The following is a 10152-nucleotide window of genomic DNA, read 5'->3' as shown; positions in this document are numbered from 1 at the left end:
TGGGTTCTGAATCCTTACTGTTAATCACTACAGAATATTGTCTGTGAATGTCTTGCCCCTGTAGGTTCCTATGAAGAATTCTTACCTCTTCTATACCTGGTTCAAATATCACTTCCACCATGAAGCCTCTCTGGTGTTCCCCAGGAGAGATTGGGGCTCCCTTCTCAGGGATTGATACCAGTCTGCACACAGGTATTTTGCAGCCCATGTCATATTACGTGGTAATAGCTTACTTGTGAGTCTGATTCCCTACATGAGCATGAGATCCCTGACAGGGCCAGGTCTTATTTATCTTGATATCCTTGGGTACTCAGTACATGCTTGATGAGTGAATGGATGAGTTAATGGCTGGGTGCATTTTCTCTCAACTTCTCAAGTTATTTGAATAAATAACAAAATCTGATCTTCTGTCAGAAATTCTGGCATGGCTCCTTCAGCATCATGCCCCAGCCACTGAATGCCACTATCATATTTTGTGTATCTCACCAGGCAAGGCACCCATTCAACTTTACTTTCAGCAGTTCACATTCAAAACAAATACTGCTTTTGATTTCCAAATGTTATATCGTGGTATATTATAAACGGTTAATACTCTTGGCTGCTAACTGAAAGTTTAGAAGTTCTAGTTCACCCAGAGGCACCTTGGAAGACAGGCCTGGTGATCTACTTCTGAAAACCTTATGGAGCACAGTTTTACTCTGACACACATGGGGTTGCCATGAATCGGAATTGACTCCATGGCAACTGTTATATAAATGAACTATGATGTGAAATATAAGTTTTCAGACTCAAAATGTCTCTCCTGAAGAATATGACAATCCCCTCCTCTCTTTGATATTTACTGGGTAGGTTAGATGGGGGAAAGTAGATTAATGTTTGCATAGAATGGGAGCAAGAAAAGCATAATGTTTGTATGAATGGGAGCAAGAAAGAAGGGATGAGTGGGTGGGTGGATGGGAAGATGAATAAAAATGGATATGTGAATGATAGAAGGACAATGGAGGAAGAGATATGTGGATATATGGATGAAGAAGAGGGTGGTGGATGGATCAGAGCGAGTTTATGCAGAGACATGAAAAAGAACAGATAAAAGGATGGATGAGAAGATGTCTGGTAGGGTGGGTGGAAGAATATGTGATTGGATAGATGGATAGATGAAAAGTTGTGTGACTGGATAAATGATTGGAAGAAAGATGGCTGAATAAATGTGTGAATAGTTGAAAGAATGTGGAAATGATGAATGGATGTGGGGGTGGATAAATGGATGGATGAGAGCATGGAGGGATGTGTGAGTGGGTGGACAGTAAGATGGAGGGATGGATAAGTGCTGGCAGGTTGTAATGAAAGGTAGGTGGATAGATGAATGGGTGGATGGAGGGATGTTTGGGAGGATGAATGAGTGTGTGGGTGAGTGGATGGATGGGTGGATGGATGGATTGGACGGTGAACACATGGGTTTAAATAAAACACATGGGTTAGTGGAGGCAAATAGCCCATGAATGGCCATCTCTAGCTTTCCCTGGGCAGCTGGTTTCCGGCAGTTCTGGCAAGAACCAAAAATCCACCTGAGCGCTGTGGACTTTGTTTCTCCTTGAGGGGAAGAGGGACGTGCTCTCCCTCCTCCCCCAGAGAGAATCGCAAGCCCCTCCCATCTCTCTTCCCGGGCAGGGAAACCCAGTACCCAGTGCCCTCGGCAGGGAAGCACCATCCAGTGCAGGACCTCACCTCTGCCCTCCCTCCTCTCCCAGGATATCCAGCTGCCTGTGAAACCCAGAAAGAGCCATTCCCCAGCTGAATTCAAATGAAGCTTTGTGGACAGCAAGAGAGGCCGGAGGCTGGACCTAACGGTCTAGGTTTCAGGACTCAGTCATCCTACTTGCTTAGGCAGCCAATCCAGCTGGCTGGGAGAAGAAAGGGTGACCCGGGGGCAAGCGGGCTGGCGGGCGCTGGGAGGGCCTGGACCCCCAGGGCCGAAGGAGCCCTGGTTGACAGTCTCTGTAAAGAACGCCGCGGGGGCAAGGGGGTAGCTCAGAGGAGGGCTGGTATGACTTTAAACCTTTGCCGGCTGCTTAGTCACAGCCCCCTTGGGTGTGTCCTTCTCTCGCTCCCTCCCTCTTAGGTCATTCTTTCAACCCTCGAATAAAAACTGCAGCCAATTTGCGAGGCGGCCTCATTGCCCAGCCAGACCCCAGCCTCTGACAGGTTCCGGCCGCCCTCCTTGCCCTGTCCTCCGCCGGCCCCCGCCCTTCGCCCCGGGACCCTCCAGCTCTGCTCACTCGCTCTCCCCTTTGCCCGGATACCATGGACAAGCTTTGGTGGCGCGCAGCCTGGGGACTCTGCCTCGTGCAGCTAAGCCTAGCGCAGCACATCGGTGAGTGCCCGTTGAGTGGGACTGCGGGAAGGGGTGCCAGGAGTGCCCGGGACGCACAGCAGCCCCACTGGCAGAGTTGGCCCTGGGAACCTGAGTCAAGTGGGCGGCGAGCGACTTGGATTTGGTTAAGATAAACTGGGCTGAAATTTGCGCTAAACTATTGGTTGGCGAATTTGTTGGTGGGAAGCATAGTTTTGTTGGAGGGAAAAGGGAAAGAAAGAAGAAAGTTGGCCGGGCAGGCTGCCGGCGCGTAGTTTTGGGTGAGGTCTCTAGAGCGCGGAGCACATGGCAGAAAGTAACTGTAGTCTTGGACGCGCAGCCGGTGTCTGGACTAACAGGCTTCTGTGCCCAAGGGCGCTGGAAGCCCAGACCTGGCTGGGGCAGAGCAGGGACTGGGGTAGCGGCAGGGGCAGGGGCTGGGGCTGGGGCAGGGGCAGGGGCAGGGATGGGGCTGGGGCAAGGGCTGGGGCAGGGATAGGGGTAGGGGCAGGGCTAGGGGCTGGGGTAGGGGCTGAGGCAGGGGCTGAGGCAGGGTCTGGGGCAGGGGCTGGGGCAGGGGCTGGGGCAGGGCAGGGGCTGGAGTAGGCCGGGGCAGAGACTGAGGCAAAGGCAGGACAAGGGCTGGGTGGGGCAGGGGCTGAGGCAGGGGCAGGGACTGGGTTAGAGGCAAGTTGGGGGCAGAGACTGAGGCAAAGACAGTTTAGGGGCTGGGTCAGAAGCAGGGGCTGTTGGCAAGGTGGTCCCAGTCACGCCTGTGAGAGCTGCTGGCAATGAGCTTTCCAGAAAAGGGTCCTGGGTCTCTATCACTCATGACTGTGCCTGGGCTCCAAAGCTCTTACAGTCAGCTCCAGTCAGTGCATGTCTAGTGCTTGTGGGAACTTGAACTAGCTTCGCAAAGAGGTTCTGGATAGTGGTGCCAGCCTGGGGCAGGGAGTGTGAGTAGGAGAGACATAGACTGAAAGCCTGGAGCTATTCAATCCTTGCAGCCTCCTGTTACTGGCAGACAGTTTGGGGAAATCCAAACAGAAATATGGCTCGCATTCCCAGGCCAGGGATATGAGCCTCAGTGGGCCAGAGGGGAGCCTGGACCTCAGGATGACATCTGTGACCCTGGAGCTGGGGCTGCCAATGTCCCGTCCAAACAGGGGCTGTGCCTTTCAGGGGTGTGGAGGGGAGGTGCTGCGCATGTGAGGTAGCCCAGCCCAGCTGAACTCGAAGCAAGCGTTCCCTTTCTTTGTCTGTGTATGTACAGATAATTATATGGCTGATTTGCTTATCGCTAGCAAAATTAATTTTTCTTTTAAGAAGTGCCAGCTGGGTCATTGAGACAGCTCAGCCTATGGCTAATTCTACTCAGCAAGCATTTATTAAACCCAGTTCTAGGAGTACCAAGAAGGTAAAAGACATATTCTCGCCTGGGTACTTTAGACTGAAGATAGGTGGGGAGTCAGGATTCGGTTTCCCGAAACAGAAATATGTAATGGTAGCAGAGGTAACAGCAGGCCTCACAATGACCCGATGAGAAGTTTTTAATGCTTGGAGGAAACCGAGGCTCAGAAAGGTTAAGTGACTCGTGTGCATTCACACAGCCACAAGTAGTGGTCTGGATTTGAACTCAGGTCCATTGAGTTCCAAAGGCTGTGCTTAGCTGGAATATGTTAGGTTGTGTGAGAAGGACAACTTGGAAAGGATTTGGGGGAAGGAGAGGTTGTATTGGACTAGAAGCCTTACAGCAGGTTTCAGAAGGGAACTAGAGCACCACCCAGCCCTTGAGAGGGAGGAATGTTCAAGATGGGAAAGAAGAGGGGAGACTGCGGGGAGGGTCCTGGGCCTGGCTGCAAAGACGACCACCCTGGTGGTTTCCCCATGGCCTCCAGGGAAGCTTGTTTACAGGTTAACTACCAGTGAAGTCTTGGGCTTTGTCTCTGAAGATTCTGACTCTTTCACCCTGTCTCTATGATATTTCTAAAGGGCCCACTTCCAAATATTTGGAACCAGCCTGACCCTAGAGGTTCTCCCAGGGATCAGCAGGCTCCTCCTGTCCTGGGTTTCCGTGGTCTCTTTGGGCAGCATCATTTGGAAGCACAATGACGTGCTAGTAGCAATAACTGCCTCTGCCCTGACTGTCACGTGCTTGTGAAGTTGTTTGGAAGGAACTGAGACTTGGCAAGGAGACATGCTTTAAGCCAGGGCTTGGGGCTAGGCAGGTAGAGGGGAAAAGAGAAAGAGGAGGGAGGAAGGAAAGATGCTGTTGTTGCCCCATCATGGGGAATAGTGAGCTATAGAAGACAATGAGGAAATGTTGGAAAGGGCAAGGCTGGCTTTAAGGGGGAATAAAGGGTCCAATCTCTTTATTGGAAAGTAAAATGTGGAGAAATGGCCAACTGTTGTTAAGCAACATTGGACGCAGAAACTCTGACAGTTGGAGAGCAGGTGTCTTGAACCAGGTGTCCTATTCGGGGGGAGGAAAGTTGCCCTGGGAAGAAGGCAGGGGTTGAGCTGTCCTGGAGTTAGACATAGGCCCTCCCTGCGCATGTCTCCTTCCCTCTGTGAGCATGAGGCCATTGCTGGAAATTGCGCCCCTTGGTGTTGAGAAAGAGGGGTGCAGCTGAGAGTCCTGGGCAGTGGGGCTAGTATGAATCTTTTGCTCCCATTGACCCTTAAAGACTCCTCGTCTTGCTGGACATTAGAACTTTGAATGTATTTTCCCAGGTGAAGAAGCAAGGAGGCACATTTCCATCACTGCTGAGGTTAGCGTTAAGTACTTCGGTTTTTCCCCAGACACACATTGGGCATCTATTTCCTGCCAAGGCACTGTGCCGTGTAGGTGTGTTTGAGGCTGGCAGCCAGTAGGGAATGGTTCTATTTTCTTGCAAGTCAACCTACATAGGAAGGGATGCTGGACAGCATGAAATTATTAGCTTATGATCGATCCTCTTCTAGTCATTCAAGAAATATTTCCTGACTCATTATCAAACTCAGAGAGGAGTCCAAAGATCAGTTAGAAAACCCTCTTCTTTTTACTGAGGAGGAAAGAGGTACTGAAAGAGAGGGAGAAGCACTTCCTCTCTCTCAGAGAGGAGACCCACATCTCCTGATTTGAGGGCAGGGCTCTTTCTATATGCTGAGTCTCTGAAATAGCCCTCTCAGTCAGAAGGATGGTAATGAGCCCCTACCCTCAACTTCTGCAGTAGGTAGGGAGGGTGTGGTCTACCAGTGTAACAAGGTCTGTTTCACATCTTAAACATTACCCTAAGCCCTCATAACACACAAGCATTTTACTCCACAATATAGCCAGTTTGGATTTAATGTTGTTAGCTGACTCATGGTGACTCAATGTTCAATGGAATCGGATTGTTGTGATCCACAGGGCTTTCATTGGCTGATTTCTCAGAAGTAGATCCTCAGGCGGAAACCCTAGTGGTGTAGTGGTTAAGTGCTACAGCTGCTAACCAAAGTGCCGGCAGTTCAAATCCTCCAGGCGCTCCTTGGAAACTCTATGGGGCAGTTCTACCCTGTCTTATAGGGTCACTATGAGTCAGAATCGACTCGACGCCACTGGGTTTGGTTTTGGTTTTGGTTTAGATCATCGGGCCTCTTTTCCTAGTCCATCTTAGCCTGGAAGCCCCTCTGAAACCTGTCCAGCATCATAGCGACATGCAAGCCTCCGCTGACAGGCAGGTGGTGGCTTGGAATGAGGTGCATTGGCCAGGACTCAAAATCTGGTCTCCCTCGTGGAAGGTGCGAATTCTACCACTGAGTCGCCACTGTCCTCAGTATAAGAATAAGGATATATATTTCCTACCATTAAGCACTGAGCTTGCCATTAAGCTTGAGGAAGATTCTCTGTGTTGTTCTGGGGCTTTCAGTGCCTCCTGGGACATTACTGAGTTCCTTGAAATTAGGAATACCCCCATTCTAGAAGCTCAACTCTACCACTGCACCATCATGTTTATGTGCCACAGCAGGGTCCTCTGTTCCTGGGAGATGGTAAATACCACTTACTCAGCACCTGGTATATGCCAGACATTAGGCCAAAGGGTTAGCATAAGTTATATAAGCCTCACAACAGCCATATGCCTTTAATATTCTTTTTTCTTTTTTATATAATTTATTCGTGGTTGTTGTCGTTGAGAATATACACAGCAGCACATGTATCAATTCAGCAATTTCTGCAGGTACAACTCAGTGAAGCTGATTATATTCATCAAGTTGTGCAACCATTCCTCACCCTCAATTTCTGAATTTCTTCCTCTCCTATTAACATAAACTCACTGCCCCCTAAGGTTCCTGTCTAATCTTTCAAGTTGCTGTTGTCAGTTTGATCCCGTATAGATGGGTCTTAAAAAAGCACAATGCTCAAGGCCGACATTCTCTAGTAAAAAAAAAAAAATTCTCTAGTAGTTGAGCTAAATTATTATTTGGTTTTAAGAAGACTTCAGGGGATATTTTTGATTTAATGTTTAAAGATGATCTCAGGGCAATAGTTTCAGGGGTTCATGCAGCCCCCATGGCTCTAGGAAGTCTGGATTCTATAAGAATTTGAAATTCTGTTCTGTATTTCCCCCCTTTTGATGAGGATTCTTTCATAGAAGCTTTGATCAAAATGTTCAGAAATGGTAGCCAGGCACCATCCAGTTCTAGTCTTATAGCAAAGGGGGCAGACCTTTAGTACTCTTTTAATTCCATTTTTGTAGATAAAGAAATGAAATGTTAGAGCAGTGGCATAATTTGCCCAAGGGCACATAGCTAGTAAGTGGTGGAGCTGGGGTCCCCACCTATGTCTGTCAGACTCCAATGTCTACACCCCTTCAATTCATTACTCTGCCTATTTAGAAACTGCTGGTCATTCTCCCACCTCTCCCTGTCCCCTGCATCCAGCAAAGGTGAAGCCAGATGTGAGTGGCTTCTTTCTCCCCCAGGCAGGCTGTGGATTCTTAGCTGTCCCGCTCTGCCCTGAGCTATCTCTCCCAGGTGTGGTCGCAGCTGTCCGAGATGCCAACCTAGTTATTTGTGACTAAAATAAGTCAATTCCCTTATCAGACTCTCGCTGCCCTTGCAGACATGCTCTCATTTGCAAGTTTGGAGAAAAGGGAGAGGCTGTTCCTTGTCTAACAGACAAGTCAGGGCAGTGCCCTCTGCCTGAAAATTAGGAAATGGGTCCTGCCGAGTCTCTCACACTGACCCTGCAGGCATTTCAGGTGCATCCACGCCGAAAACCCCCCTCATCAAGTGCTTATGGGAGTCACGTAGTATTTAGCAGAGTGTTTGTGCCCCCAGTGAGGTCTTGACAAAAGTCAAAGATCTTGAAATGAAACTTAATGTGGAACTCTAGGGGAAACGTGGCCACTCAAGTGAGGTTTCATATCAGCCTGTGGTGTCCGAAGGCACCAGGCTGGGTTCCCCTGACAGAGAGGAGCTGGTGGGAGTTAAGCTGGGCCTCCCCAGCAGTTCATCTGGGCTGGGGCCAGGCAGAGATACTGAGATACCGGCTACAGTTGTGTTTCCCCAGCCCCTCCGTTGGAGCCAACTCCACGCAGAGCCGGAAGGGGAAGTGACACTTGTGAAAGAATGAGCCGAAGCAGGTGGCTGATGGTGCCTGGCAAAGGGTAGTTTTCAAAGGGGATCTTTTCTGCCTCAGCGAGAAATTCTGGGGATTTGCACAGTGAAAAGCCAATGACTCAATTTCCTTTGTGCCCTTGCTTGAATGTGAAGGACGCAAGTGTTCTTTAGAATTACTAGGGCAAGCTAGTGCTTTCTACCTTATATTTGAACCTCATGGTCTACTCACTTGACAGTATGAATTTTTTCTTAAAATGTGCTCACACACCTCACCCGAAATCTGGCTAACGGGGGTTTGGGAAGCCAGCCAGATTTGCCAGTGTAATGGAAGGGGTGTCTTGAAGCCTGGCTTAGCATGGATATACTGATTGTGCATTCTGGATTTTCTGGGAAAGCCAGCAAATACTGTACCAATGGGCACACAGCATATATGTTGACTAAATGTGTATGTATTTTTCTACAAATCAATCGCATGACTTCGTGTGATTAGAAGTCAAAAGCTTAGTGTCAGACTAAATTGATGTTTGGCTCAGAAAACATGTACTGTAGGGGGAAATATCCTATATTCCTTGGCTTTCTAATTCTTGATCATTCCCATACATGAAGTATCAGGAAAAGCTGTATATATGATCCTTGCCTGTTAGATGTGGACATAGACAAGTTGTGAGTTTGTGAGTAAATATGCATCTAAATGCGTGTATCTATACATAACATAAATATTGCTGTCAATCACCAAGCATTTATAACTTCTGTGGGCCCCACACTCTGTTGGGTACTACAGGGGGATTAAAAGTATGAGATGTGGGCCTTATATTCAAGGAACTTGTGGCTCTACAAGCATAGCACAGTGCATTTGAGAGACAGCCTGGCCAACTTAGACCGTAAGGCAATACAATACCATTGCAGAGCCGAGGAGAAGCAAGGAGAACTGGAACAATCAATGAGGGCATCAAAGAGGAGGTGGAAGTGCAGATGAGCTAGGATTGGAATCCAGGAAGAAGAGGAATGAGAAAGGGATGTGTATATTTCTGTTAGCCCTGCTATTCATTTACCCTCTCTCTGACAAGTTAACCAACTAGACAATTTATTCATACTGCCTACCCAGGGCACCAGTAGATAGGCACTAGAAAGTCAATTATCAGGAGGACACAGTCCTTGCCCCCGAATATAAGGTTTCTCAACCTTGGCATGATGGACATTTGGACTGGATAATTCTTTGTTGGCAGGAAGTGGGGAAAGTCTGTCTTGTGTGTTGTGAGATATTTAGCAGCATCCCTGGTCTCCACCCACTGGATGCCAGTAGCAGTCCCCTCTCCAGTTGTGACAATCAAAGAGGACTTCAGACATTGCCAAGTGTCCTCTGTGGGACAAAATCAGCCCCAATTAAGAATTCCAGGTCTAGTAGATTTTTGCCCTCCCCATAACTTCATCCCTGGCACTGTGGCATTAGTTCCTGTAAGTCCCAGCTAACCAGCCCTAGTGCTTCACAGTAAAATCATGCAGGTAGGTCTTTCCCTCTTTTGTTGCAAGCTGGTGGTGCCAAGGAGTGCTAAGGACTTTCACATCCCTCAAAGGAAACAACTACAACAACATCTCTTATCTATCTTATGCAACACCGTGGCAGCCCCCTGACGTCAGAGATCGTATCTTACTCATTTCTGTGGTTCCAGATTCTAGTGTTGGCCCATAGTCATTACTAGTAGCTGTTTGTTGAACTAACATAAATATCCTGAATATAGAGATAACTATATTTACATATATGGAAACATGCTGGACAGTGTAGCTAAGATGCAAACACCTTGACGCATTCAGAAAAACAGTGGTGATAGTTGTTTTGGTTGGAGCAGGGCTGAGGAGAGTGCTTGGTTGACCAGCTGCCCACCACAGGGCTGATGTTTGGTCTGCCCAAACAGAGAGTTCACCAGTCAGTTTGTGGCTTTGGCGGCTGCTTGCTGTGGCCGGGGATGTTTGTCTAAGGACAGGGTTACTAGACACTTGGGCTGAGAAGGGAGTGGGAGCCAGGTGGGATGTTGATACCAACTCTCAAATTTAAGCCTCGAAATAAAATCTTCCCCAGCAGCATTCTGCTTGGAGGTCTAGTTATTTTGAAGATGTGATCTGAGGTTGGAATCCTGAGGTGAGAGGCCCATACCCCGCCTCTCCCACACCTGCCTCTGGAAGGGCTGCCCCCAGTAGAGAAGCAGAGGCTCTTCCCAGAA

The 10152-nt window shown here is 48.6% G+C and overlaps 1 protein-coding gene across 23 annotated transcripts in view; it reads left to right on the top strand.

Moving 5' to 3' along the window:
* The first annotated feature begins 2143 nt into the window (after window positions 1-2143).
* The window catches only part of CD44 (CD44 molecule (IN blood group)), a 97763-nt gene continuing 89754 nt past the window's right edge, over window positions 2144-10152 (top strand). For 3 of the 23 annotated variants that reach the window (XM_064288277.1, XM_064288274.1, XM_064288273.1), the window contains exon 1: window positions 2146-2371. In XM_064288277.1, the coding sequence (XP_064144347.1) occupies window positions 2302-2371 (70 nt within the window). In that variant the 5' untranslated portion in view covers window positions 2146-2301. Of the gene's footprint in view, window positions 2372-10152 lie in introns of all 23 variants that reach the window. The other 20 variants (XM_064288281.1, XM_064288275.1, XM_064288278.1 and 17 more) reach the window with 13 other exon arrangements.

The sequence above is a fragment of the Loxodonta africana genome, chromosome 7, assembly GCF_030014295.1.
Source record: "Loxodonta africana isolate mLoxAfr1 chromosome 7, mLoxAfr1.hap2, whole genome shotgun sequence".
NCBI lineage: Eukaryota > Metazoa > Chordata > Mammalia > Proboscidea > Elephantidae > Loxodonta > Loxodonta africana.
This window is presented reverse-complemented; position numbering and strand designations above follow the sequence as displayed.